General features: G+C 50.6%; 12 protein-coding genes across 12 annotated transcripts; 4 read left to right on the top strand and 8 right to left on the bottom strand.

Annotated features, from left to right (window-relative positions):
• Positions 1-1,091: 1,091 nt before the first annotated feature.
• ipgm-1 (2,3-bisphosphoglycerate-independent phosphoglycerate mutase) lies at positions 1,092-3,031 on the bottom strand (the record flags this gene model as incomplete). Its single annotated transcript, XM_066130352.1, has 4 exons — positions 1,092-1,918; positions 1,987-2,368; positions 2,425-2,777; positions 3,001-3,031. The coding sequence occupies 4 exons, from the start codon at positions 3,029-3,031 to the stop codon at positions 1,092-1,094; spliced, it is 1,593 nt and encodes a 530-aa protein (XP_065986305.1).
• A 502-nt stretch (positions 3,032-3,533) lies between these two features.
• Positions 3,534-3,950, top strand: G6M90_00g044550 (uncharacterized protein; the record flags this gene model as incomplete). The annotated part of the gene is made up of 1 exon (XM_014692302.1): positions 3,534-3,950. The coding sequence occupies one exon, from the start codon at positions 3,534-3,536 to the stop codon at positions 3,948-3,950; it is 417 nt and encodes a 138-aa protein (XP_014547788.1).
• A 169-nt stretch (positions 3,951-4,119) lies between these two features.
• TFCC (Tubulin-folding cofactor C) lies at positions 4,120-5,405 on the bottom strand (the record flags this gene model as incomplete). Its single annotated transcript, XM_014692301.1, has 4 exons — positions 4,120-4,323; positions 4,381-5,055; positions 5,122-5,282; positions 5,357-5,405. 4 exons carry the CDS (start codon positions 5,403-5,405, stop codon positions 4,120-4,122), a joined length of 1,089 nt encoding a protein of 362 aa, XP_014547787.1.
• A 917-nt stretch (positions 5,406-6,322) lies between these two features.
• G6M90_00g044530 (uncharacterized protein) lies at positions 6,323-6,932 on the bottom strand (the record flags this gene model as incomplete). Its single annotated transcript, XM_066130351.1, has 2 exons — positions 6,323-6,590; positions 6,730-6,932. The coding sequence occupies 2 exons, from the start codon at positions 6,930-6,932 to the stop codon at positions 6,323-6,325; spliced, it is 471 nt and encodes a 156-aa protein (XP_065986509.1).
• A 526-nt stretch (positions 6,933-7,458) lies between these two features.
• On the bottom strand, positions 7,459-9,870 carry gpi1 (N-acetylglucosaminyl-phosphatidylinositol biosynthetic protein gpi1; the record flags this gene model as incomplete). Its single annotated transcript, XM_066130350.1, has 5 exons — positions 7,459-7,773; positions 7,840-7,934; positions 7,992-8,453; positions 8,543-9,674; positions 9,736-9,870. The coding sequence occupies 5 exons, from the start codon at positions 9,868-9,870 to the stop codon at positions 7,459-7,461; spliced, it is 2,139 nt and encodes a 712-aa protein (XP_065986276.1).
• A 161-nt stretch (positions 9,871-10,031) lies between these two features.
• Positions 10,032-10,331, bottom strand: G6M90_00g044510 (uncharacterized protein; the record flags this gene model as incomplete). Its single annotated transcript, XM_066130349.1, has 2 exons — positions 10,032-10,130; positions 10,212-10,331. The coding sequence occupies 2 exons, from the start codon at positions 10,329-10,331 to the stop codon at positions 10,032-10,034; spliced, it is 219 nt and encodes a 72-aa protein (XP_065986487.1).
• Positions 10,332-11,819: 1,488 nt separating this feature from the next.
• G6M90_00g044500 (uncharacterized protein) lies at positions 11,820-13,085 on the top strand (the record flags this gene model as incomplete). Its single annotated transcript, XM_066130348.1, has 2 exons — positions 11,820-12,011; positions 12,099-13,085. The coding sequence occupies 2 exons, from the start codon at positions 11,820-11,822 to the stop codon at positions 13,083-13,085; spliced, it is 1,179 nt and encodes a 392-aa protein (XP_065986257.1).
• A 249-nt stretch (positions 13,086-13,334) lies between these two features.
• On the bottom strand, positions 13,335-14,357 carry GAL10_0 (Bifunctional protein GAL10; the record flags this gene model as incomplete). The annotated part of the gene is made up of 1 exon (XM_014692297.1): positions 13,335-14,357. One exon carries the CDS (start codon positions 14,355-14,357, stop codon positions 13,335-13,337), a length of 1,023 nt encoding a protein of 340 aa, XP_014547783.1.
• A 998-nt stretch (positions 14,358-15,355) lies between these two features.
• G6M90_00g044480 (uncharacterized protein) lies at positions 15,356-16,210 on the top strand (the record flags this gene model as incomplete). Its single annotated transcript, XM_014692296.1, has 1 exon — positions 15,356-16,210. One exon carries the CDS (start codon positions 15,356-15,358, stop codon positions 16,208-16,210), a length of 855 nt encoding a protein of 284 aa, XP_014547782.1.
• Positions 16,211-16,564: 354 nt separating this feature from the next.
• On the bottom strand, positions 16,565-17,140 carry COX20 (Cytochrome c oxidase assembly protein COX20; the record flags this gene model as incomplete). The annotated part of the gene is made up of 2 exons (XM_066130347.1): positions 16,565-16,806; positions 16,873-17,140. The coding sequence occupies 2 exons, from the start codon at positions 17,138-17,140 to the stop codon at positions 16,565-16,567; spliced, it is 510 nt and encodes a 169-aa protein (XP_065986338.1).
• Positions 17,141-17,669: 529 nt separating this feature from the next.
• On the top strand, positions 17,670-24,427 carry pol2 (DNA polymerase epsilon catalytic subunit A; the record flags this gene model as incomplete). The annotated part of the gene is made up of 3 exons (XM_014692294.1): positions 17,670-18,277; positions 18,339-18,481; positions 18,537-24,427. The coding sequence occupies 3 exons, from the start codon at positions 17,670-17,672 to the stop codon at positions 24,425-24,427; spliced, it is 6,642 nt and encodes a 2,213-aa protein (XP_014547780.1).
• A 194-nt stretch (positions 24,428-24,621) lies between these two features.
• On the bottom strand, positions 24,622-26,487 carry G6M90_00g044450 (uncharacterized protein; the record flags this gene model as incomplete). The annotated part of the gene is made up of 1 exon (XM_014692293.1): positions 24,622-26,487. One exon carries the CDS (start codon positions 26,485-26,487, stop codon positions 24,622-24,624), a length of 1,866 nt encoding a protein of 621 aa, XP_014547779.1.
• Positions 26,488-27,367: the final 880 nt, after the last annotated feature.

The following is a 27,367-nucleotide window of genomic DNA, read 5'->3' as shown; positions in this document are numbered from 1 at the left end:
TCTCATCGTGAAATAAAACACCGTCGTATTTGATCCTCTCCATCGACTGGCAGCAGCGCGTCCCCGTCACCACGAGCAGGCTCTTCAGCATGCTACTCGGTTAGAACCCTTCGTCGCACGCCGGAGCCAGGTCCGCAATGATCGCCAGTCTCGTCCCGACGACACTTCATTTTTGCGCGTGCAGAGAGCCCCGATTGCCTCATATCGGGGGTCCTGATTGGACCGGCCCCCACAACCAGTGACGTAAACTTGCCCGCGCAGGGTGGGTGTCTTTGTCCCTTCGACGGGCTTCCACCGTGAGACCACGAGCCCCTGCTCTCGTCAGCTCGTTTATATGCATACATGCGCCGGATAGCATCTGACTTGCCCTGCGAAAAGACCAACGGCGTGGGATGAGGTCTTGTTAAACTTTTCGACCCACTGGCCGGGCTGTCAAACTTTCCGTAATGACAGCCCGGATCCCCTAAACTCGCCGCGAGGTAATTGGCTACTCCGTACTCAACGCTGGCAATTAAAAACCTCGAAACAGCCCCCCGGGAAGCAAACCACAGGAGAGTATATGGGTTGGGAGAAATCGTCCAAATAGTCGACATTTTCTAACTTGACAGTCCCCTATGCTTGCCACAGGAAAAGCACACACCTGTTGCCCTGCGTCAAAATTACCCACGCACACCCTGTACTTTGTATCGAGTACTGCATCCGTAGGCCAGATCTGGTAGCATCGAAGATGTACACCATCACTGACGATTGCTTATAGTCCGTTGGATTAAACTCATCTACCCATGCTGTTCAAGTTGGTGTTCCAAGCGCAAAGCGCGTCACCATAGCAAGGCCATCACTCAACTGATGATAAAAGGAACCGCCCAAATGTCACCATGTTACGCCATTTGTGTGATTCTATATCTACTCTGGCATAGTCCCTGCTACGCTCATTCACTTCGCCATATCTATCGTTCGTTGCTCATTCATACCCGATCCGGCTCCCATGCCCATCATCTAGTCTACACGCTTCATTTCTCATGCTAACCCCCAAGTCACGACCCTCACAACTCCGTTACCCAAACAACAACTTTTGCACCAGCTGGCCCTGCTTACTGGGTACCCCTCTTAAGGTTCTTGTCAAGCAGCGACTCGCCAGTCATCTCGTCAGGCTGAGGAAGACCCATGGCTGCAAGAATTGTCGGGGCAACGTCTCCCAGGACGCCGCCCTGCTTCTTCAAGCTCCAGCCCTCAGGAGCATTGGCCATGATGAATGGCACCTTGTTGGTGGTGTGGCTGGTCTTGGGCTTGCCATCAGCAAACTTCATCTCCTCAGCATTGCCGTGATCAGCAGTAATAAAGAGGATGTAGCCCTCCTTCTTGCAGCCCTCAAGAATCTTGCCGATAGCCTTGTCAGTGGCCTCGCAGCCAATAATGGCGGCTTCGTAGACACCAGTGTGGCCAACCATGTCCGGGGGAGCAAAGTTGTTCATGACGAAGGGGAACTTCTGTTCGCCCAAGCGTTTGACAACCTGATCGGCAACGCCATCTGCAGACATTTCCGGGGCCAGATCGTAGGTAGCTACCGACTTGTTGGAAGGCACAAGGTCCTGGTCCTGGTCTCGGGTTTCCAGAGGGAACACCTTCTCAACACCACCGTTGAAGAAGAATGTAACGTGGGCATACTTCTCGGTTTCAGCAACGTGAACCTGCTCCACATTTTGCTTGCCCAACCACTCAGCAAGGACATTGCCCATGCGCTGGGGTTCAAATGCAACTTTGAAGGGGTAATCGGTCTTGTAGGTAGTCATGGTGACGAGCTTGTTGATCTTGGGGTACTTGAAATCCTCAAGAACAGATCGATCGACATCACCGAGTAGCTGGGTGATTTGTCGAACACGGTCAGAGCGGTAGTTGAAGAAGAAGACAGTGTCATCATCTAAGGCGTCAAGGTCAGCACTCTAATATCTGGCAATCAATCGCTTAGACATAAGCATTTTCTCTTACCCTTGATTCTGGCCTCATCGCCCCCAACAATGATGGGAGTCAGGAATTCGTCCTTGTCCTTGTTTCCGCCGCGCTCGTATCGGGCCTTGACGGTGGCAACAGGGTCCTCGCTGGCCTCGCCCTCGCCGTGGCACATACCCTTCAAGGCAATCTCAACACGCTCCCATCTCTTATCCCGATCCATGGCGAAGTATCGACCGACTACGGTAGCAATCTGGCCTATGCCGACCTCCTTGAGGTAATCAACGAGCTCCTGCATGTAGCCAGCGCCGGACTTGGGGTCGGTATCACGGCCGTCACCAAAGAAGTGAATAAAGACTTTGGGAACCTGGTACTTCTTGGCGGCCCTCAGGAGGGCATACAAGTGTTCCTGCTTGGAGTGCTGAACCGGCCTCTGTTAGCCCTGTAACGGCAGAACGACGCGGCACCCTGACTTACCACACCGCCATGAGATACGAGACCGCACAGATGAAGACGACCATTACCGGCAGCGGCGCCCTGGAATGTCTTCTTGATGGCTTGATTGTCGTCCAATTCGCCCTTCTTGATGGTCTGATCAATACGAACGACGTCCTGCCAAACGACACGACCGGCTCCAATATTCAAGTGACCGACTTCGGAGTTGCCCATAAGACCATCAGGCAGACCAACTGCCAGGGAAGAGGCGTCCAGCTCGGTGAAACCCTCGGCATTGTTCGAAAGCTCGTCCATCACGGGGGTCTTGGCCGCCGCAATGGCGTCGCCATCCTTGGGAGATTCTTCGGAGGGAATACCCCATCCATCAATGACGACTAACAAAGGAGCGCACGAGCAAGAGAATTAGCCACCCAAGCTCCAGATACACGAGCATATAGCAAATGAAAAGTATATAGTCAAGACTTTTCGAAGCCTTGCCATTGCGAGACTCGGGCAGGCTCGATGGCTCGCGGCCAGGTGCCGGGAGAGGAGGAGCGCTTGGGGAAGAAGCTTCACGGCGGGGCAGTGGTTTGAAGAGGTCGGGACGGGACGACGTACTGAGGCAAGCCTTCTGCTCGGTCTTGGACATGGTGAATGCAGTTCTTCTATGGCAAGATCGAGAAAAAGAAAGGGTGGAATTTTGCAGGGGGGGAACAAAAGGCTCAATTGGTTCGGAGATGCAGGAGGAGGATGAGTGAATTTGAAGAAAGAGGCTTGCCTTGTATCTGTCTCAGCAAAATGGTGGGGTGTTGTTGTTTTACATGCAACATCTATGTCATAGGTCGACGGTTGTCTAGCGGGCTATCGAAAGTTTCAGGGCTCGAGTGCACTGTAGACGTGCATGTGAACTGCACGCAACTATACAGTGTGTATATTTGCACGGCACTGGCTTCGCTCCTGACATTTGATGAGCCGATTTGTCCGATAAGCTCCGCTGACCAGGTACAACAAGCCATGACTGAGTGCCACAGCCAAGCCATCGTTCACAACTTGCATGCCCAAGCTGCGGTCTTGATTCGCTACTCGACCACTTGCGACTTTGCTTTTCGCATCAATTCATCTTTCCACCGCAGAGTAGGCCTTCACCGACAATGGCAGCAGAACGACACCCGCTCGCTCTGCCACCCAACCTGTCCCCGGACGACCTCGATGCGCTCTCGGAGCTCTCCATAGTCCTAGCCAAGGTCCGGGCCGGCATCCAGTCCTCGAATGGGCTGACAACTGCCACCGGTGTGACGCCCGGCGGTGTCCATACCCACGGGCAGCAATTGTCATTCAAAGATGTTCCCGGCGCCACTGATGGCTTGAAGCACAAAGTCCAACATGCGCGAGCTCAAGTTCGTGCCTTGCCGGACATGGACCGCTCCGTCGAGGAACAAAACCGCGAGATAAAGGATTTACAAGCTCGGATTGAGAAGCAGCGCGCACTACTGGAAACTCTGCGTGAGGGAGGCGTCACGTTCGGCAAGAGGGATCGTGCCGCTAGCGATGATAAAATGGAGATTTGATTCTTGGGAACTGGCTACCAACTCTGCTCAGGACGGGGCAGCATTGGTAACGGGATGAGACGAATGTGTCTTATGGCAAAGCGAATGGCGTTTACGGTCATGGGTATATAATTTGGATTGATTGGGTTCACAACTATTCTGTCTGTCGAAAACAACTCGCTTTCAGCGTTTACTGGCGAGGTATACCAACCTTTTTCAGCGTTTCTTCAACACTTACACCTGGCTGCCCAGGCACGACATTGGTCCATAATGCCTCATCCAAAGCTTCGGCGTCTGAAAGAGTAGTCCAGTTCGGACTCTGGCCAGCCTTGAGCCATTTGAAGTCATCAACTTGGTCCCACTGGTTCTCCTTTGACGACTCGCCCTCGATTGACTTGAAACAGGTCAGCATCTGAGGTGTAGAAGGGAGGTTTCTGTACAACACACTCACATAACACTTGGGTAGTTGCGCAAACCGCATACCCGTGCAGTCTTCAATTATAGGATGACTAGTACAGTGCAGGTAGATGTCTACATTCTTGCACTCATGAATACGAACCTGCCGTGCTGTAACCACAATGATGCTGTCCGCTACACCCGTAATGTGCACTGGCCCGTTGACGTGGCCGGCAACAATCAGGCTGTTTGAGATGTTCCTCAAAGCCAATCCTGGAAACGGCTTCCCCTGCGCTGTAGGAACGGACATGTCCACAATGCACCACTTCAAATCCGTCAAACTCCCTGACGCAGTAGCCCTTGCCGCGGAAGATGGGAGAATGATGTGCAGATGGGACTGATTAGCAATGCCAATGTTCCTTGCCATAGAGAAGCTTGGCTTCCTAACAAACTGCGTACTAGGCTGAGAGAGCTCGGCGTTGTAGTCACGTATCGCGGCAACAGAAGGGAGATCACCAACTGTGTCGTCGCTCTCCCTGGCCTCCTGGTGCCTTTCGCCAGAGGAACTTTGCGTGTTTCGAGATAGACTGCCTGGGTGCAAGCGGGGGTCATTTTCCGGCGCGCCCATATCGACATGCGCGCCAATGCTGGAGCGTTTAAACTGGAAACGAGACCTTGGTGTGACCCTGGCCACGGTTTCATTGAGCTTATCAGAGAGGTTCTTGATGTTCTGTTCCAAGTATCAGCTGGATTACCGAATGAGCAAACAAGGGAATGAATATATATAGTCGCTCACATCTGAGTATTGCTTCCGATCATACGAGGGCGTGAACTCTGCCGCGTCAGAAACCTCGTGCTGGAGCTTGCTTATGCCAGCAAGAACATGGTCGATGGCTTCCTGCCGTTCGCCTGCGACGGCGGACACGGCCTCCAACTCATCTATTTGCTCCTGAAGCTCTGCAATACAAGTCATCAGCTTCGCACGGCGTACGGTAGCATGTGAAGCTGCTTTGCGACGGGCTGGGGCTTACCTGCTACGCTGTCCTGGAAATGACGATAGAACTTCTGTTTTGGGTCCATGATCGAATACGAAGACTGCCGGACCACGCCAAAATAAAAATCAAAGCTGTCTCGGAATACGCGATCAGACGGGGCTTTAAATGTGTCCCAGTCGCTTTTAAGTGTATTTGCCTAGAACACCATCACAAGGCGGTAACGACGGGCTCCTTATGCCGATGCAAGATAGAAAGCCCAGCCTTCCTCCGTGTGGCCGGACAGCATCAGCGAGATGGAAAGAAGGCCTCCGATGCAGTCTTTCAGCCAGCCTGGTTGTGTTTGCTCGTTCGATGTTCAATTAAAGAACTCCACAATCGGCGCGCGGCACCGACGTGCCCCCATCTTGAATAAAAAGAGGGGGTCCCAAATACCAGGTTTTGGCGTGGCGGGCAGGTGCATGTGGGCTAGGAAGGACCTACTTCCAAATTGGTTGGGGCTTGGCCTATGGCCGTGCTATTCGATACACGCATGATCTTAGATGCAAGGGACTTCAACGAGGCAATCGCTGCACATTTTTGGTCAATTTATCAACCTAACGAGATTCTCGGGTACATGGTGTGAGTACTCCGTATAGCAACAGCGATATGCACCACCAATGTCACAATCCGTTCGGACTCTGGTGCCCCATGTCTAAATTCCCCCGTGTGCAGCGGTGTAAGTCCCAAGTCCTTCTATCCAAACACTGCCCATCCCTCATATTACCAAAACGCCAATTATTAATGTCAAGCAATAATGTTGTAATGATGCTGAGAATTATTGTCCAAATTGCCTGGCCGGTGCCTTCAAACCTTTCATGTCGCTCTTTTCCCCGGGAGTGAGGGTATATATATCCTGTATATCCTCTGCGTTGTGATGTCGTGCAGTATTCCGTCTGCTTCATGCCGCCGTCTCCAAAAAATGTAGTAGTTGGTACGGAAAGCGCCTTCTATTCTTCCAAATGTTTAAAGAGTAGCATGGGAAATGCCAGTGGGAAGCTCATGCCCACAGTTTACGCCCACGCGGTGGCTGAGAAGGTCGCTCAGAAGGTTGCTCAGAAGATCGCTCTGAAGATCGCGCAGAAGACCGCTTAGAAGACCGCTTAGAATACCGCTCAGAAGACCGCTCAGAAGACCGCTCAGAAGATCGCTCAGAAGATCGTTCAGAAGATCGTTCAGAAGATCGCGCAGAAGGTCGCCCAGAAGATCGCCCAGAAGATCGCCCAGAAGGTCGCTCAGAAGATCGTTCAGAAGATGGCGCAGAATCTCCAACAGGTCTCACCACCCTCTTTCTCTTTACAATCCTCTTTGGAGTCGGGTTCCTCGCATAGAAACGAGGGCTCAGAAAATCTTGAGATCTCCACTTGGCATACATAACCAAAACCTCTTCTGGAGCACGAGGTTTCTGCCACTCGGGCATGTCACCAAGCCCGCACTGCTTGCCGTCTGGTGTGGTGACAATTATCTGAGGTATTTGAACAGGGGTGTTTCCAACATTCTCATCTTCTTTTGGCCTTGAAGGTCCTATCTTGCCTTGGGCTCTTGATAGGGGGAGCGGGTGTCGTTTCAGAGCCATACTGCAGCTCACCCAGGTCGACGATTTCCACATCCGGGAGACTAGGCTTGGTGTGGACTCTTGGTTGGCTCGTAACTTTTGATCAAGTGACATGGGAGGATTGCAGTGCCCAGTATTATGCCCTTTGGCCAGTTTTTCTTTGCTGAGTTTTGTTCTAACCATGTTGGACAGCTGAGAGGGAGAGAAGTTGTGAGCTGTGAGCTGTGAGCCAGGGCTGTGGGTGAAAATGGTGAAGAAAGTAGAAAATACTGGTGTCAGGATTTCAATAAAGCAAGAAAGTATACAAGGAAGAAAGTATATGAAGGAGATGTTGATTAGAACATTGGCACTGCCAATGGTTATATACTATTAAGAGGCTGGGTGGATGTGAACTGAAAGTGAGCTACTCGAAAGTTACGCTCGAATGGCTTCGCACCTGCATACTTTAAACACTGGGCTACTAGACCGTAGTGACTCAATAAATAGCACTTGAGCTCGCCGGTGAAACTTTCGAGTTAAAATCCTATTACTTCAACATAGCTACTTCCTAGTAGTGCGCCCTGGCACGCCCGTTCCCCGCCATCCTTTTGGCACCATTCGGCAGTGGCGGTATTATAGGTAGTTGGAAGGTTTTTTTCTGAGGAATTTCGGTGTTCACAGCACGCCACATGTCCCAAATCGTTGCTCGTCTTGCTGGTAGCATGCTGTACTGCAAACTATACAGATTTTTGCGATTGATAGGTGGGACAAACTGCCCTGTGAGGAGGCACAGTAGGACGCGCGGCGAGAGATAGTGTTTTCGAATGCGATGGGCCATCTGGGCGTATTGGTGGAACATGGCACTGAAACTCAGAGGTATTGACTGTGATTTCAATTGTTAGCAAGATATACGCGCGGGTTGATAGTTGGCCATCTGGCGCCGGCTCACCTTGAGGTAAATGATCGACGTGGGGGTTTCATTAATAGTATTAGTGTCTGTGACTCTATAATCTTGGGTATCTCGAAGCTCGAAACGAATGCCGCCTGCGAATGTCAGCCGCCGAACTATAGGAGGTGCAGAGTCTACAGCAGAATACACACCGGGTAGCCTTTTTACGTCCTTTATACGCAGCATCAAAGCGAATAACGGAAAGTGGTTCAGACACGAAAGCAGAGTATCAAATCCCGCCTTCATAGATATTATGACCATTCGTGCAATAGCAAAGTTTAGGTAGAATACAACCACGGTGGGCAAAAGAAAGAAGAGAAGCGTGAATAAAATCGTGCCGACAAGCAGCTGGTCAAGGTCATAGTCGCATGAATCAATACGGTTACGAAGCACATTTTGCTTCTTGCCTCGAAATAGGTGGAAGAGTGACTGGAGAATCGTCAGCTGCCAGTGGTAGATGCGGGCTGATGCAAGGTAGAATGAGTAGATGTGAACTGTCAGGAGGGACAGCAGATCCGAAAACAGCGCAGTTGGCATGCTGGCGCCTGCAAAGGACGTAAATCCGATGAACCATACGATATTTGGCAGTGCTGGGTTTAGGGTTTCTATGCAGCCTGAACATGTGGTTAGTCATCTGTAGTGTTTTTTCTCTCCAAGTTTGGAATTTCTTAAACCAAAAGGATACCGTATCGTGGAGACATACTTGACCAGTAGTCAATAACCCACAGAAACAAGTCACCCAAAAACACTGCCAGCTCGCCATTGAGTTTCAAACCCGCTGGGTAGTCCATCAACCATGAGATGCTGCTTTGAAGAGCCTCCACGGTGTACGTCCTCAACAGGTCTCCAATTTGCGCGGCAACCCAGTCGGCATGCTCAATCACGTAGGAGCCAAGAGCTATGCCAATGATGACGTCGTTGGCAACGAGCCAAAGGCTGTTGTAAAATCGGATATAATCGGGATGGCTGGTAGTGATACTCGCCCAATTCGCCTTTCTCTGCCGCAGCTTCGAGTACTGCATGGGCCAATAACAAAATTGTTGGAGTCGAATTTCTATCTGCTGTGCGGTGGCTGATATGTCCTTCAAGGCGGCGTATCCTGGTTTGATCCGAAACTCTAGAATGAGAAGTAGCATCTCAGCCACCATGCGATGGCCAAGAAGAAACAGGATGAAAGTTTTGCGTATTGTTGGGAACAAGTAGACGGCAAAAAAGGTCCAAAGCTGTCTGAGAACATAGTTTCTCATAGTCGACGCAGATTCCATTACTTGCTCAGATACGCTCAGACTTCGCTTCGGCCGTGGCCCAAGTCGCCAGGCGTTCTTTTGCAATGTCTGTTCCAGCTCCCACGACCAATTTACTTGGTTGATGATTTTCCGTAGTGCTTTGTCACGGGCCGAAGGGACTCGATTGGAAATAGTGTGTTGCTTCAATTTCTCAACGAGCCTTTGCCTAGCTTCCTTTGCTGACCTCTCTTGTTGCTCGACGAGGTCTTCAGTAGCGTCAACCTTGGCGTCATCCACCATGGAACTCTTGTCTCCAAGAGCTAGGGCAATTGGCTCCAAGGAGATGTACTGCATGCGTTTAGGCTGCGGCCTGTCGTAGAGGATAAGCTGTATGCTGGATGCCTTGGCGCAAGTTATAGTTGGGGTGCGTGAAGAAGGATGGTTGATTGCGCAGACCCAAGAAGGGTCGACGGTGGCCGTGCCGGTCGAATTCGACACGCCAAGGACGTGCATAGACGAATGCCCGCATAGCTCATATATTCGACCAGGAGAATGGGGGGCACTTCTGAAAAACGATCCTCCCTTCAGGTGATGTTCGACTTCGCTAGCCTGAATGTCGTCAGCGTTTAGCAAAGCAGTCGAGTCATCTCGTCGCGGAAGAAGGACTGACATCTACATCGTCCAAGATGGCAATGACAAACACGTCGAGGGTGGAATTCCGCCATCCCACCACCACTCCTGGACGATTGGATTTGCGTATGTCGGTAGGCCAAAACACTCGCATTAAGCCATCATGCTCTACCATGGCCACCGAATCGTCCACAGGAGCGGAGGAACCTTAAAAGGAACCACGCCTCCTAAGTTGCTCTCGAGCAGATACGCCAATCCCAGGCTCCCGCGGATGCTGTAAAACCGGCACAGATTAATAAAACAGTCTCGAGATGTGCCGTGTACACAAGTTCCCAATCATACCAAGAATGTCTCCTTTCTGGCCACCCAAACAACAGGTATGAAGATGGTGAGAAATAAAGCAGTCAAAGCAACGACGCCCTTGGCAGCGCGAATCTGTAAATCAAATCCAAGCCGAGTTAGCCAGTGACATACAATGGTAGGCAACTCCTCCTCAGCAGAGCAATTGTAGCATACCACAACTCCGTATTCCGCTGCAAAAATGGCGAGCTCATAGAGACGGGTGACGAGATCCCAACGCGCGGTGATGTAGCCAGCTACAAAGATGCCGAGGGTGAGGATGGAAAACGGGTGCATAGAGCGCTATTGGTTCCGGCAGCGCATGTCGCAAGACACGCCAGACACTTGGAATCAAGACTTGGACTGGGACGATGGGGGAGGAGGAGGCTGCGGCCGTTCCACGTTGGCACGGCGATTCGCTGGAGATAGCTTTCGATGTTGGCTTGGCGCAACGGAGCTTGGGGATGGGCCGGCAATGTTCGCTCGTGAGTGCGTTTCGCAAGTCGCCGGGAGGGCAATTGGAGGACTTGGCTGGCGTTGTTGGCCGAGGCGTCGGGAGCTCAATGTCACACAGGGTGGTAAATCTGCTTGCGCGTTGTTGGCCTCTCCTTCGAGCTTGGATTTCCTGATGGGCATCCCTGTCACGACAATTGGGTCTGGAGGTGACGAGTGGGGCAGCCTGACAAGTACCTTGGTACCTGTCCAGTGCCGAGGTGCGCAATTTCCAGGCCGGTACCCCGGTACTTGGGTGCTCTGGAGCTATGTACCCGTGTCCAGCTCCGCCCAACCATCGTCCAATGTTTCCCGCTCCATTTGATGGTGTGTGGCCAACTTGGACCAGACTTCACGTTTCCGTTGCAGAGGTGAAAGCAGAACCAGAACTCCCTGCACGGCTCGGTTGAAGCCTACCGAGTACAAGCAAGCAGCTCCTCTATTAGGAAACCTTTTTCCACAATATAGAGTTATTAATAGACGTGCCAAGCACGAAATTGTGTTACTACTTACCTACAAGTAGGTAGTTACCCGGGTACTTGGGCACTCGACATTATTCATCTGCAGAAAACGAATTCTCAAAAGCGGATTCAGCGCAAGCTCCAAGATTCCAAACGTACTTGGGTGCGGATTTGAGAAGCATAATGCTATCAATTGCGCTACGAGCGTTTTTACTTCTAATCTACGCCCTCCTCCCTACTTACCTAAAGTAGTCGACGGCATACTATCGATATATATCCTGTCATCAATGCCAAGCATCGAGTGCTCAGTGCTCCGTTACACAGCAGTTAGGATACTTAAGCTGGTGCTTCCTCAAGTGCTTGCGGCTGACCGTGGCTGCCCTTCAATGCTGGGTTAGACGTCACCGAGTGTCAAGTGCCAAGTGCCACAAATACTCCGTTAGTACGGAGTACTCCATAGTTGACCTCTTAGCACAAATAGTGCACCTGAAAGCACTTTGGTTCAATCGCCATGCGGGCCCACAAATACAAATATTAGCTTTTGACGTCCCAAATGTCAAATGTCTTGAGACAACAAACGGCTCGTCAACAGGGATCATTCCATCTCCCCACCGTCCGCGAACCACTGGCGGCTTCCGTCTTTTCGACTTTTGCGACAAGATTCACTGGCGCGCACAATTACGCGTTGAAACTCGGAACCACCCATAGTCGCCAGGCTGCTTTTATTCCAGAGGTCTCATCAACACATTGTACTTGCGCCATTGCAGCCTCGGATTGCTGAGCTTGCGCTCGTCTTTGCATTTTGGCCAATTGGATCTCAATTGCAGGCAGCATGGCGCCGTCAACCAACCAGCTTGAAGAAGCTCTGATCAACGGCACGTACCATGTGTTCACCGCCGAGCCTGATGCGACAACGGTAAACAAAGTGCGGAAGCATGTTGAAGAGTCAATGGGTCTGGAAGAAGGTTTCTTTACAAGCGACGACTGGAAACAAAAGAGCAAGGCTCTGATTAAACAATATGTTGTAAGCGGCAGCTCCCCGCTCTGCCCGCTTAATTACGCACGGCGCAACCTGCTAATTTTAGTTTTCTTCATTCTTTTTGGGGCACAGGACAAGCTGTTAGATGGCTGGTTGCCAGAGTCGAAACCGGAGAGACAATCAGAAAATAGAACCAAGCGAGACGCTTCTGAGGGATCCCCGTCATCCCCAAAGCGACAGAAACACGCCGCCCAGAATGGCCAGCACACGACGCAAGACGAGGAACCCCACGGAAGCGATAAAGAGGCGAAATCAAAATCGAAAAACGTGACATCACGTCGCCAGTCTCGGACGGTAGACTCGGCGAAAGATTCGAGCGACAATCTAGAGCCACCCCTGCCCAAAAAACGAAAACAGAAAGGCAATGGTGCATCAGGAAAAGCACAGAAGGGATCGCCATCCATAGGCGAGGAGGATGATTCCAAAGACGATGCAATGTCCTCGATAGAGGTCGAAGTTTCAAACTCTGTCGTGAATGAAGAGGAAGAGTACTCGGATGTCATTGACGAGGGCCCGAAGCCAAAGCGAAAGAAGAATCAGCGAAGGGACTCATCGCCAAAACCGGCCAAGCCCAAAGTAAAGAAGACCACCGAGTCAACACCTGATGATCCTGATGAAGCTGAGATCAAAAAACTTCAATCACAGCTAGTCAAATGCGGAATCAGAAAATTGTGGCACAATGAGCTCAAGAAGTACGGAGACGATGCGAGGGCCAAAATTCGCCACCTCAAGAAAATGCTCACAGAAGTCGGTATGGACGGCCGCTTCTCCGAGGCAAAAGCACGCGAAATCAGAGAAACAAGAGAACTCTTAGCCGAAGCAGAGGCGGCACAGGAGATGAATCGTCTGTGGGGGATGGGCACAGGCGGCCGGGCGAGTCGAAGTAAGAACAAGTCGACCAAGGTCGAGGAAAGTGGAGGTAGCGAGGCCGAAGATGCCGGCGGTAATGGCAGCACAGATGACAAAGATGAAGAGGAGGGTACTTCATTTGCGGCTAGACGCAGACGTGCGCAGGCTGACCTGGCGTTTCTTGGAGATGACAGCGGATCTGACGAATGATGTGACTTAAGCCGAAGGTGATGTACGATTGGCAGTGATGTTGGCAGACGGTACGAGTTCCTGTTGAAACGCAACAGACACAAGGTTTAGAAGCCTGATTTACATGTACTACATATGATATGTGTTGACTTTCGTGGCATAAGGGAGTTGGCGGTGCATTTTCTGAGGGTGTATTTCGGAGAGAGCCATTATCGGCGGGAAGGGGGAAAATGTGTAATTTAAGCAGGCTGTATGGCTTACATGGTTTCCCTAGTCAGACCACGCCTTGTATACAATTCTGGAGCCATACGTCTCGCCCCTTTTCAACATGGTCATGCTCTTCCAGTCAGGAACATTGACAGCATTCACCCATCGGCCAGGCTCGCAGCAAAAGGCGCTTCGCCCACCCTTTGCAGAAGCTCCCTCGACGGCCGGCACATTCGTAAAGTCCCCAGTGTAAAACTGGAAAGAGGGCTCGGTGCTCAGAACTTCCAGATGGATTCCAGTCTGGGGATGATGCGCTGCCAAATCACGGACAAGAGGCTGTGAACGAGTGTCAATGGGCACAGAAGCCGGCTCCGCAGTTTTGGTAAAGCAGTTGTCAACCTGGGGATCGGTAGCTCCAAGAGTGAAGGGCTGCGTCGTGTCAATGCTGGCATGGGGAACCGGTCCCCCTGTAGGGACGGAGAATTCGTCATTGGGTAGGAGGAGCTTGGAACCCAAGGTGACAACAGTCCCCTCGATATCGGCGCTCCCCGTGAGGTTGAAGTACGAATGGTTCGTCAGGTTGATTGGCGTCTCGTCCGCGCCGTCGACCAATTCGGCCTCGTACTCAATCCCCAGAAGGAGAACCTCTTTGCCGTCGACGACCTGCGTCCCCGTCGTGTAAGTGACCTTGGCCGCGACGGTGCCGGGGAAGCCCTCGTCTCCGTCCTCGCTGACAAGAGTGAAGGTGACGCTCTCTCCGCCCTGGAGACCTTGCACCCCGGGAATCTGTTTGATGCCAACGGGCGCGGGGCCCTTCCAGATGCGTTTACCCCAGCCTACATTGCCGCCGTGCAGGGTGTTGGGTCCGTTGTTGGCGGCCAAGGGGTAGACTTTACCGTTGACGCTGTCAAGCTGAGCGCCCTTGATGCGGTTGGCAACGCGGCCAACGGTCTCGCCAAAGTAGGCAGTGTTGTATTGCACGTACTGCTCTTGGGTGGGAAATCCAAGAACGATGTTTGTATCGTTGACCTTGATGGATTGTATGATGGCTCCCAAGGGGAGGAAGGCGAACGGAGCATCTGGCATGTTGGAGGTGTCTGGTGGCGCAAGCCAAGGAGCGGGAGATGACGTGACAAAGGAGTGGGATAATCAGTTCCTGCCTGATCTGAGACTTCGAGTCGATATGGGCGGTAGAGATTGTTAAATACTTGGTATGTAAAAATTTAATGGATTCGAGCACCTCGTGGACTCATGGGTAAATGGGCTGGCGGGTAAACTGGCGATGGTGGTAACAGGCACGACTGTTCAGGAATCAGGCTGTTTTGGACTTATAGGCTGAACAAGTGTCGAGCTCGATGCAGACATGCACGACCCTACGACATCAAAGTACCCGCATTTTACTCCTGCGTGCTCGTCGTACAATGGAGCGCTCGAGCACGCGCTGCATATTACTTGTTGCCTGTGCACAATGTGTCAATGGTGTTTGTTGAAGCACTCGCCATCATGGATGCCACCCTGCAAGCGGGGAGGGTGGTTGTTCACATGGAACAAAGTCCGAGAGAGATGGCGGCCAGAGTGGAATTTCCTGCATGTTGCATTGATGGGTGAAGTATACTTAAGTACCTAATGCCAGGTTTGGCCGTCATGGTGACAAGATAGAAAACTCTGGCCCGCCCCAGCCAGATTTCGTATCTTCCAAGGCTCTTACTGCCAAAGATACGCCGTTGGAACCAGACGTTTTTGGATGACACCTTGGTCCTTGGTGCACATGCATGATGGCTGCTGCCGTCGGGCTGTTCAAATGCGCTAAGTCTGTTCAATGCTCAACCGACATGTGCGTTTACATTACATCTAAGTACCTTAATCAAACATTTGAGTTGGCAACATAATGCAGCCTCCGATTCTAATTCATTTTCTTTGACTTTTCCACCAAAGTCTCTGTCCAGCCACTAGATCTAGGACTTGGTGTTTTTTCTTTATTCTTCCCCCCCCATATACCATAAATACATATGTACTGGCTTGATGTCCCACCAGCGCACTCATCGCATCGTCATCCTACATCTCCTCATCACAACTCGCCTACCATGGATGCACCTACTCCAAAGGCAACGCCAAAACGAAAACGCTGCGGGGACATTTCCCTGAGCCCAGTCAAATTCTCTTTTAATCCATCGACTGCTGAATCCGCCGACGATGGAAGTAATAGTCCACGGTCCAAGGTTGCGCATCGGTTTCGCGGTCTGGCTCTTGGAAGTGGGGGCGGGGTTGTAAATGACCACGGCCACGAGGCAGACGTCGGGGATGGCCCAGACTTTGCGCGGAAACGACAAAGGCAAGATGAAGTCGTGGCCAATGCCAGTGAAGAAGATTTTCAGCCGGTGACAGATTCTCCTACACCACGGTCAAGTCAAGCCTTCGGTCCTGGGCTCAACGCCTTTGCCGAGCACCTCGCATCTCAGACTCCAACGTTGGTAGCGGCTGCTCCAGAGCCAGAAAACAAACCGCCCCGTCGAAGAAGGGCTGGTACACCACCGCTTAATATGCACAAGTCACCGAAGAAGGCCAAGAAGTATGACGTAGAGGCAAGCGAATCACCCTTTGCTGATGAAGATGACATTATCGTGGATCCGGTCAGGGCGGCCCTCACATGGCACGATGATGAAATCACCGTTTACGACCCCTATGACAAGGACGATGATGGTACCGGCATCAACGGAGTGGGTTTCAAGCCAACACCCGCCATGGCAGAAGCAAGAGCCGTTCGCAGACGACATCAGATGGCCGAGTATCGGAAACGGGAAGAGAGTGAGGCTAGAGCTAGGCGCAGTCAGCGACGAAGAGGAGAAGAACCCCCATCCGCTCGGCTGAAAAAGAAATCACCTTCGAGAAAGGTCAGATTTGCGGATTCAGAAAGACAGAGTGCTGTTGTGATAACATGATGGGCTACGACATGACGAGAACACTGATCGTGCTTCTCTATAACGAATGGTATGACCTTGCTGGGCTGGGCGTTGACGAGTGAGTTTTATTGGGCTTTTCTATATTCTTGTGGCACACTTGAAGAGTATTTCTGGCGGGAAATCGGAGTTTACACAGTCATGCTTGACACTTTTCCTTTCTTTACTTTGATTCGAGCGGTTTTCCGGGGTGCAAAGCTAGGGGTATTGCCATACTGCTTCTCCATTCTTGTTCTTTTCAGGTATTAATCTTGAAATTAGCATCTACAAACACTTGCTAGGGTCCCATGTTGTACATCATTTTATACAGATGATCCAAGGATCGATGATATCATGTCACCAAAATTTGTACCAAGGCTTCTGCGCCGCCGCCATCCGCTCTTGTTCCAGTTGTAGTCGTTCCTTCTTCCCCTCCGCTGCCTTTCTAGCCTGATCTCTCTTATTTTCCGACACTACTTCTATGTGACGCTTCATTTGTATCCGCTCGGCTCGTCGGAGGTATTGACAGTACTCGTACGATGCCGTACTTCCGAGTATAAACATCCCGACAGCCCAATTCGCCGCCTTGACGGCATTGCCTGCAAGCAGAATTGTCAGTGCATCCTTAGCTGGTGAACGGGGTTGGAAAGATGAGTGTTCCTTACCCCTCAGGACAAACCTCAATCCGCCAACACCGGCGCCAGCAGCAATACCAGCAAGGAATCCTTGCCTGGCGCACGGTGTATTGTGAACATTGGTAAAATCCTCCGTCTTGATCATACCGACTGCATCCGCAATTGTAGTTCTAGCATTATTCGTCGTCTTGTCGCCTCCTAGGCTTTGCGACTCGTCGGGCTGTTCTATAGGTTTTGACCAGACATGCAGGGTCTTTTGGTTTGCGCCTGGTTGCGCATTTTCGACATTGGGTGCCATCCCTGGCTACCTCCGCAGATCGATTGATATCATGAATTAGGGAGCCAAATATCCAAGCTACCAAAGTGCCCAGGGTACCGGGGATGTCACTAATTTGTCGTTGTGGTCGAGTGCCGATGACGACTGGAGCAGTTCTGATTTCTTGCGATTGAACGGCCTGATTGTATGTATCCTCATGTGGCGCCTTTTGTGGCACAGTTGCGGGTTTCCACTGGTGTGGCTGAAGCTGCTAAATTTCCATTAAACTTGTGGATCTCGACCGTGTCGCGCATGAACGCGCTCTGGCGCGTCTCCCTTGAGTCGTGCTGCGATTGTTACTCTATTTGCTCTTGTTGGTCATCCATTTGGCCCCAGAACTTGATAGGCGGACATCAGACCTGTCCCATCCCACTTGATTTTGATTATACAAAACACTCCAAAGACAACCCAATTCTGATCATCGTGGCCTCCCATGATTACCTTACCAGCAGCTCGAGCCGCCAATCTTTCTAAATAGGGTTGAGGCTCCTCGACACATAGCAGTCATAAAATGCCCAACACAAGCCTACGGAAACCACAAAAGGGTTTCCGCCGAGGCGGCAAATCTGCTTTTCACGGCCAACGGACTCGTACATTTGCTGCTACCTCAAGAGCAGAGGGAACTTCGGCAGATGAGAAATGGGAACGGACGAGGCTCGCACAAACGATAGACGAAAACTTCGGCTTCGGGAGATACGAAAGTGGAAAGAAGAAGGAAGGCTGGCTCGTTAATGTTCAGCCCACCGCCATTGAAGATGAGAGGATTCCCGGCGGAAGGGCGGCACTTGATTGCTACTTCATTGAGCATGATGGTGCAACATTCAAGGCGACTGTCGAGTACGATCCTTACTTTCTGATTGCCGTCAAGAAGGGCCACGAATCCGAGGTGGAGGAATGGATCAAGCGGGTTCCTGGCGATGGGTGTATCAAAACCATTCGCAGAGTAGAGAAGGATGACTTGAACATGCCTAACCACCTGCTGGGTTATCGGCGGACCTTTTTGGAACTCAAGTTTGCCAATGTCTCAGACCTCATGGCTGCCAGGAGGGATATTATGCCTGTGGCTGAGAAGAACAAGAAGAATATGAATGCCATGGACGCATATGCTGAAGTTGTCACGTAAGTTGCAAATGCATGATTTTCTCATGCAACTTGGATGGAGTATTGACATGATATACAGAGCTAATGGCAACTTTGACCTTTTCGATGACGATTTACGAACTGATGAACGAACGAATAACCCATTCGCCGAGGCGAGTGACTACATTGTTGATATTCGCGAATATGATGTACCATACCATGTGAGAGTAATGATAGACCTTGGTGCGTCCTTATCCGTTCTTGTTTCGTTTTGGCCAGTATATTGACAGCGAGACAGATATACGGGTTGGAAAATGGTACTATATTGATGTTAAGCACGGAGTAACCAAGATTTTGCCCAACGAAGACCGATCGCTTCCCGCGGATCCAGTTGTTTTGGCATTTGATATTGAAACAACCAAACTCCCCTTGAAGTTCCCCGACGCTGCCATTGACCAAATCATGATGATTTCATATATGATTGACGGCCAAGGGTTCCTAATCACAAATCGAGAAATCATTTCCGAAGACATTGGCGATTTTGATTACACCCCGAAGCCAGAATATCCCGGCCCCTTTATGATCTTCAACGAACCAAATGAGAAGGCTGTTATCGAGCGTTTCTTTCTTCACATAAAAGAAGCCAGGCCAACCGTTATCGCGACTTACAACGGCGACTTTTTCGATTGGCCTTTTGTTGAAGCGAGAGCGAGCGTCAATGGTATCGATATGTACCAAGAGATCGGGTGGAAGAAGGACAGTGAAGATCAATTCAAATGCAATTACGGAGTCCACATGGACTGTTTCCACTGGGTCAACCGTGACTCTTATTTGCCACAAGGTTCTCGTGGTCTGAAGGCTGTCACGGTTGCAAAATTAGGATATGACCCCGACGAACTCGACCCAGAGTTGATGACACCCTATGCCAATGAAAGACCACAGACCTTGGCCGAATACTCAGTTTCCGATGCTGTTGCTACGTATTTCCTGTACATGAAATACGTTCACCCTTTCATCTTCTCTTTGTGCACCATTCTTCCCCTGGGTGGTGATGATACACTTAGAAAAGGTACTGGTACACTGTGTGAGATGTTGCTCATGGTCCAGGCATATCAGAAGGAAATCGTGCTTCCTAACAAACATCAGTCTCCCAAAGAAGCATTCTGGGATGGCCATCTCCTAGACTCGGAAACATATGTCGGAGGACACGTTGAGAGTATCGAGGCAGGTGTCTTCCGGGCGGATATTCCGGTGGATTTTGCCGTCGACACGGGTGCTATTGACGAGTTGCTGCGCGATATAGATGCTGCGCTAAAATTCGTTATCACTGTGGAGGAGAAGAAGTCACTAGCTGATATTGAGAACTACGATGAGGTCAAGGAACAAATCGTTGCAAAGCTGATGAAACTCAAGGAAACGCCACGCCGACGGGAACGGCCACTCATCTATCATTTGGACGTCGCATCCATGTATCCTAACATCATGACAACAAACCGACTACAGCCAGATTCTATGATTGACGAATCGGATTGTGCGGCTTGCGATTTCAACCGACCGGGAAAGACATGTGACCGAAGATTGCCCTGGGCCTGGAGAGGAGAGTATCTTCCCGCCAAGCGAGACGAGTACAATATGATTCGACATGCTTTGGAAAACGAGAAGTTTCCCGGCAAGACACCTCAGGCGCCAATGCGCACATTCGCAGATCTGGGTGCCGATGAGCAAGCCGCTCTGGTACGGAAACGACTCCAAATATATTCGCAAAAGGTGTACCACAAAATCCACGATTCCACTACCATTGTACGTGAGGCCATCATTTGCCAGAGAGAGAATCCATTTTACATCAATACCGTACGAGACTTTCGTGACCGACGATACGACTATAAAGGAAAGGCCAAAGTATGGAAAGGCAAAACCGACTCACTCAAATCCTCCGGCGCGAGTGCAAGTGAAGTTGACGCGGCCAAAAAGATGATCATCTTGTATGATTCTCTACAGCTGGCTCACAAAGTCATTCTGAACTCGTTCTATGGTTATGTCATGAGAAAGGGTTCGCGATGGTATTCCATGGAGATGGCTGGTGTTACGTGTTTGACTGGTGCAACAATTATTCAGCTGGCACGACAGCTTGTGGAACGATTGGGAAGACCTCTGGAACTTGACACTGATGGTATTTGGTGCATGTTGCCGGCAACCTTCCCCGAAAACTTTGCCTTTAAACTGAAAAACGGAAAGAAGCTCTCCATCTCATATCCCTGTGTCATGTTGAATCATCTTGTTCATGACAAGTTCACAAATCACCAGTATCAAACTCTTGTAGACCCGAAAACGTTCAAGTACGAGACACACAGCGACAACTCGATCTTCTTCGAGGTCGACGGCCCCTACAAGGCAATGATTTTGCCAACATCGAAGGAGGAAGATAAGAACCTGAAGAAGCGATACGCAGTCTTCAATGACGATGGTAGTCTTGCTGAATTGAAGGGATTTGAGGTCAAGAGACGCGGCGAACTAAAGCTCATCAAGATTTTTCAACAGCAAATCTTCAAGTTCTTCCTAGAAGGCGAAGATTTGACACAGTGCTACAGCGCTGTCGCCAAAGTTGCAAATCAATGGCTCGATGTACTACACAACAAGGGATCAACCTTGGCCGACGAAGAGCTCATGGAGTTGATTTCGGAGAACAGAAGCATGTCCAAGACGCTGGAAGAGTATGGGTCACAGAAATCGACCAGTATCACCACGGCCAAACGTCTTGCCGACTTTTTAGGCGAGCAAATGGTAAAGGATAAAGGTCTCAATTGCAAATTCATCATCTGCGCACGACCACGCAATGCTCCGGTTACCGAACGTGCCGTCCCAGTTGCCATCTTTTCTGCCGAAGAGTCCATCAAGCGGACATATTTGAAGAAGTGGCTTAAGGAGGAGCCCACCAACACGGACCCAAGAGCTCTCCTGGACTGGGATTATTATCTGGAGCGTCTTGGTTCAGTTATTCAGAAGCTTATCACCATCCCCGCTGCTTTGCAAAAAGTTCGAAATCCAGTCCCGCGAGTGCCTCACCCCGACTGGCTTCAGAGACGCATTAATATCAAGGATGACAAGATGAAGCAAAAAAAGCTGACAGATTTGTTTACGAAAGAGCCTCTAGGTGACATTACAAATACCAATGGCTCTCGAATGGAGGACTTGGAGGACTTTGGGAATAAACTTCTCAAGCCAAAGCAAGTCAGTGCAGCAGTTGCCTCCTCGCAGCCTGCACCGACAGTTCAAAAACGCAAATCCCCGGAACCTTCTGAGAACACGGACCCCATGGCTGCATTACCTAAAGTCATGCCGAATCCGTCAGAAAACTACCCTGCCTTTTTGAAGTATCAGAAGCAGAAGTGGAAGCTGCAGAAACAAGCTCGTATTCGCAGGCGACAATTGTTCGGCGACAGGAGAGGCCTGACTGGCAACAACATTCAGCAGTCATTTATGAGACAAGCACACGTCACTTTCATGAATACTTGGCAGTTGCTTCACCTGCAGGCTACTGACAGCCCTGGCGTTGTAACTGCTCATATTTTGATTGATGCCAAAATTCACGCTGTGAAAGTCAAGGTTCCTCGACAAGTCTTTCTGAATCTCAAGGGCAGCGAGCTTCCTGATGTTGATATCGCGGGCTGCGAGGTCGAGCAGGTTAATTACACTCTTCCGAACGGCCACCCTTCAAGCCATCTCTTTAAACTTACTGTTCCAGAGGACGTGTACTTCAGTGAAGCTGCCAAGTTCTCCCTGCTGTTCAATCACCCTAGCGTGGAAGGCGTGTACGAGAAACAAGTACCTCTGAATATCCGGGCTGTTCTCCGTCTTGGAAACCAATGCGTGATTGATGAACAACAGAATGCTGTGCTTGGCAAGGGTCTAGAACAGGGCTTTGACCTGTTTGGCCTAAAGAGACCTGTCAAGATACGTACATACCTGGAGTCATCTCAACTGGCTTATATATATATATCTCACATCACAGCCGGCGAGCGTCAGATCTTTGGTATATTTTCGACCACTTCGGATCAGGGTCATCTTATCATTATGCAGAAGAACAAGGATTCTGGTCAAGATCTTCCCAACATTACTCGAATGTATAGAGAAATGTTGGCCAAACGAGCTGAAGAAGCAGCTGGTACGAACTGGCAGGACTGTTTCGCGTATCAGGAAAATATGGCATTCAAGATCACTCAAGTCTCTACACGCCGCAAAGTCCATTTGGAAATCGGTGACGTCGTCAAGAAGATGCGAAAGGATGAATCTAGACCACAAATGATGGTGATCCAGTCTTCACAACGCAACCTACTGGTCCACGATATTCCTGTCCTAGCAGAGTTTCCTGTCTTGCCCCTCAAGTACGATGCTACGGATAGTTCTCTTCCACCGCTGGGTTGGCAAGCTGTTGTGGCTCGGCGGCTGGTTGGTCACTACCTCGGCCTTGGCTCTTGGATATTACACCTTACTGCCCTTGCGAGATATGGCGATGTTCCTCTCTGTAATCTGGAACGGGAGGACCCTCGTTTCCTGATCGACGTTGCCTATGCTCGTCGACTGCAAGCTAATGGAGTTGTGCTATGGTGGTCGGCTGGTCCACGACCCGACCATGCTGGGTATGAAAAGGACGATATCCTTGGTCCGCTGGATACTGTCAAGATGCCCAATGTGAACAACCCGGGTACTTTTGCTTCAGTCTGCATCGACCTCGATGTACGAAACTTGGCAATTAACACTATTCTGACATCGTCGCTTATCAACGAATTAGAAGGGGCAGATTCAGTGTCATTTAACCCGAGCGGCGCTGACGGATCAGAGACTTTGGCTTCGGACAATGCCTTTGCCAACTCTGGCGTTCTTGTCCTCCGTGAGATGGTCAAAGCATGGTGGGCAGAGGCCTGTAAGGGAAGCACCATGGCGGACGTGTTGGTTCAACATTTGGTCCGTTGGGTCGAGAATCCCGATTCCTTCATGTATGACCGAGCCCTACACTACTACGTGCAAATGATGTCTCGGAAAGCCTTCCAGCAGCTCATGGCAGACTTCAGACGAGTCGGGTCACAAGTTGTCTTTGCCAATGCCAACCGCTTGATTCTGCAGACAACCAAGGCTGAAGTTGGCAACGCCTTCGCCTACAGCCAGTACATCATTAAGTCGATCAAGAGTAAGCCTCTGTTCCACTTTATTGATCTCGAAATCAAAGAGTACTGGGATTACTTGGTGTGGTACGACGAGTTCAACTACGGCGGCAAAGGATGCCAGGAGGTCATTGAAGCGGACGAACAGAATCTTGAAACCATTATGCACTGGCAAATGGCTACATTCCTACCTGTGCGGCTACAACCGATTTTCCAGGAATGGGTCATTGCGTTCATACAACTCATGCACAATCTCAAGCGGCCGGCGAACCATGACCCCGACTCAACGCCTCGTTTGACACAGTTACCCAATCGCAATGATGAAACTGGGGAAAGTCAGATCATTCTTGGAAAGGCCTACGAGAAACCACTCAAAAAGGCCATTGCTAGTCTTATAAGCCAACAAAAGCGAGAGCTCTTGCATCCAGAGCTGGCGGAAGACTATAGCTTCCCCAGCCTGCCTGGATCTCACCTGACTCCTCGTGCCCCTGTACTGGAGTTGGTCAAGTCGCTCATGCAAATTCTCTCTCTAGACAAGAATATCACACTCGAAGCTCGTCTGTTGCGTAAGGAGCTATTGGCATTATTCGACGTGCGAGAATTCTCCAAAGAAGGCACGTTTGCAAACCCGTCGGAGAGTCTCAAGCTCATGCAAATATCATGCGACAGCTGCACAATGGCCCGCGACTTGGACCTTTGCAGGGACGAAGATCTTCAAGGAAGCGACGATCGAGGCTGGCAGTGCAGTTTCTGTGGCACGGAATACGATCGCGTGGCCATTGAAGAAAGACTCTTGTCCATGGTGGAAGCTTGGACGGTGGAATGGGCAACACAGGATCTCAAGTGTTCCCGGTGTGGCGCCTTGCGGGTTAATGACTTGATGGAACATTGTACGTGCAGTGGCGAGTGGAAAGAAATAGTATCTCGGCAGGAGACTATGCGAAAGCTGACGGTTATGAGGAGGGTGGCCAAGTATTATAGTTTAAGGATGCTGAGCAATGTTGTGGATGGGCTTTTCTCGGACTTGTAAGGCAGCAGATATGTTGGTATTGCATCAACGGCGTTTTACCATGTGGGTTCATCGGGAGGCATAAGAAGCAAGATGGGACTTGCTAATTGGGTAATTTTGCGTATACCAAGAAATATAATGTATTAGACGTGCCCTCATCGTTCCCTCGTTGCGCTCCAACCTATGCAGAAACCGTACAAGACCTCGTCACAGCTTCAGCTCACCGTGTCCGCCTGCATCTGCTCCAAGTCGTCCATAAACGGGCCCAAAAACTCATCAACCCTTTCGAGTGTCTTGTCCGTATCCTTGTGGGAAACCGCCCTCGCAACAGTACTACGAAACAACTTGGCCGTGTCAAGATACTCCCAAAGCTTCCGCTTCTTCGCGTCTTCCGCACCGGCCGGCTCCCTCCACCCCTTGATTTTAATGACATAGGGGGACGAGACGCTCTCGCCCTTTATGAGCTTTGTCCCGCGAATACTCGCCCAAACACCCAGTCCTGCACATATGTCGCGCAGGATATTAGGCGCCAGATCAACAAGCGTGTGTGTGCCACGCCTGTCATTGTCATACCTTGCCATCCAATTACACATGTCTACGGCGTCCCTGACGGCCCGTACGCTCTCATATTCGACTCTGAAGCAAGCCATTTCGCCACCGAGATTGGCCTCTTGGCAGATTCCGTATTCGTCAACGAAGCCCTGAATCTGCAAGTAGCAGCTCGCTTCCAGGAGACGCATCACGCACCTCTGCAGTTGAACATGGACGTCCGTCCTAGACGGTCTGCCGCTGTCGCAATGGCGCAGATAGTCCGGGCATCTGGCTCTCCAAGAATCGAGCTGCCTGTATAGTGCCTCGACGTCTGCGAGCTTCACGCCCTGTCTTCTACATGTTGCGGTGCAGAACTTTTGTCCCATGTTCCGCGCAATTATCGCCAGCGACAGGATGGCATCCAGGTAGCTGTGGGCTTCGTTCCTGGGCAACGAAGCCGTGATATCGATGTCGGTATCCGGTATGCGTGACAGCTTTTTGTGGTCGAGGTTGTTGAAGGCATCTAGGCCGTAGACGTGCCAGAATAGAAGGGTTCGACGCTCGGGCGCTCGAGAAAGGGATGAGGAGGACGAGGCATTTTCCTCGAGGCGATACTGCAACGTCATCATGACGAGTGAGTCGAGAGATAGAAACAGCGTTTCCATGTGTGCCGGCAGGGAAGATGCCGTGCTGTTTTCGTATTGGAAATTCGTCATGAGCGCCAGTGCTTCGATGTCGTCGAGGCGGTCTGTTCCCCGGCCAGGCGTCGACTGGTGCTCGAAGAAGGATTCTTTAAACTTGTTGGCCAGGCGCTGCTGCATCTCCCATTTGTCGGGGAGGTCTGTGAATGGCATCCCACGACAGGCAATGGCGTATATAAGCGCGTGGCAGCACCTGTTTGATTCGTAGTCCTGCCAGAAGGCGTCTTGGAGGAGGATGGGCAGGCATAATGCCGCGTGGGTGAAGTAGAGCCTAAGGGCAGCTTTGAACGTGGCCGAGTCCATGTTGCAGCTCTCCCAAAGCTCATGATGTTGATCGTCTGGTGAGAGTGCCTCTGATATAAGCTGGTCCTGACTTGGCGCGAGGCTCAGTGGCGTGTTGGTCCATTCTGAGGACGACGGATCCCCCATGAAGATTTGGTCGAGAAACAGTATGCTGTCCGCACTGAGGTCAAATAGATTGTCTGATAGTAGAAAGGATGGTGTCCCTGTAAATGGTGTGTTGTGCGTATCTGGAGATATTGTTCCCTGTGGTGTGAGATTCGCAATGGCGGGCTCTAAGGTTGCGGTTGAAGGCGCATCTTTTGAGGGGGCGGAACCGGCTTCTTGAAAATATCCCGAGTCCGATATGGCAACATGGGCACTTCTCGTCTGTTTCCTCCTCTGAATGCGAACGTCGTTGGAATCATCAACGCTGCAGGCTATCTGTCGTAAATCACACTGAGAGCACTTGGGCTCACCGCCAGCAAGTCGGGAAGACCGATCGCATCTGATCTTGCGTCTGTGACAGAAATCGCACGACTCCCGTTCTAGCCCGCGTTTCAGCCGCATTTTCGGTTTCTTGTAATCCTGTAATGCATAGAGTTGTGTCGGGCATGCGCTTCCATATTAGAAGCGGGATACGGGCGGAGATTGTGCGGATGGGTTGCCGACAACTTGTCAAGCAAGGTGGCCTTATTGGTCGGAGAGCGGTGGTACCGCGGCAATTTTGCGGATATTTCGAGGCTCTTTCGTGGAGGAAGTCGGGGGCCTTTGTAAGGTAGAATTGAATAAATTGTTAAAGTTCTGGTCTTCATGGTGTCTGTTAATGTTTTTTTTTTTCGTATTACCGAATCAATTGATCAACTCCGTGTGGATATCTGCCCGTGATGGATAATAGTACCAATTCCACAATCCATGTCCCACCCAACGGTGAGGGAGCCCTTCCTTTTACTCCTCTTCTCGCGCCAAGCGCCATATTCACTGCTATATTTGGAATCTTGTTATTTCTTCATACATTCTTAGCATGTAAATTCAGGAGGTACTATGGCTATTCTATTGGAATGTTGTGCGGTGTACTCTTGGAGTTTTTAGGGTACATTGCCAAGTTGCTGCTTTCTAATAACCGCAGAGACAAAAATGGATACATTATGTAAGTCTTTCAGAATGGAAAGGAAGTGTCTGACTTGTTGGGAAAGGAGTCTCTTACAATGTGTCCAGGTACATCATTGGCCTAACACTTGGTCCGACGTTTCTCTCATCCTCCCTGTATCTCGGGATCAGCATGCTTCAGCGACACTACTCTCAAGCACGAGTAAAACACATAGGACCCCGGTTGTTTGCCACTCTCTTTATCCTTGGAGACTTTGCTTGTCTCTGCTTTATAGGGTGTGGCGGATCTCTTGCGGCCATTTTCGCGGATAGTCCAGTTGGTATCGATCTGATGATTGCG

Source organism: Metarhizium brunneum, chromosome 2, assembly GCF_013426205.1.
Source record: "Metarhizium brunneum chromosome 2, complete sequence".
Taxonomy (NCBI): domain Eukaryota; kingdom Fungi; phylum Ascomycota; class Sordariomycetes; order Hypocreales; family Clavicipitaceae; genus Metarhizium; species Metarhizium brunneum.
This window is presented reverse-complemented; position numbering and strand designations above follow the sequence as displayed.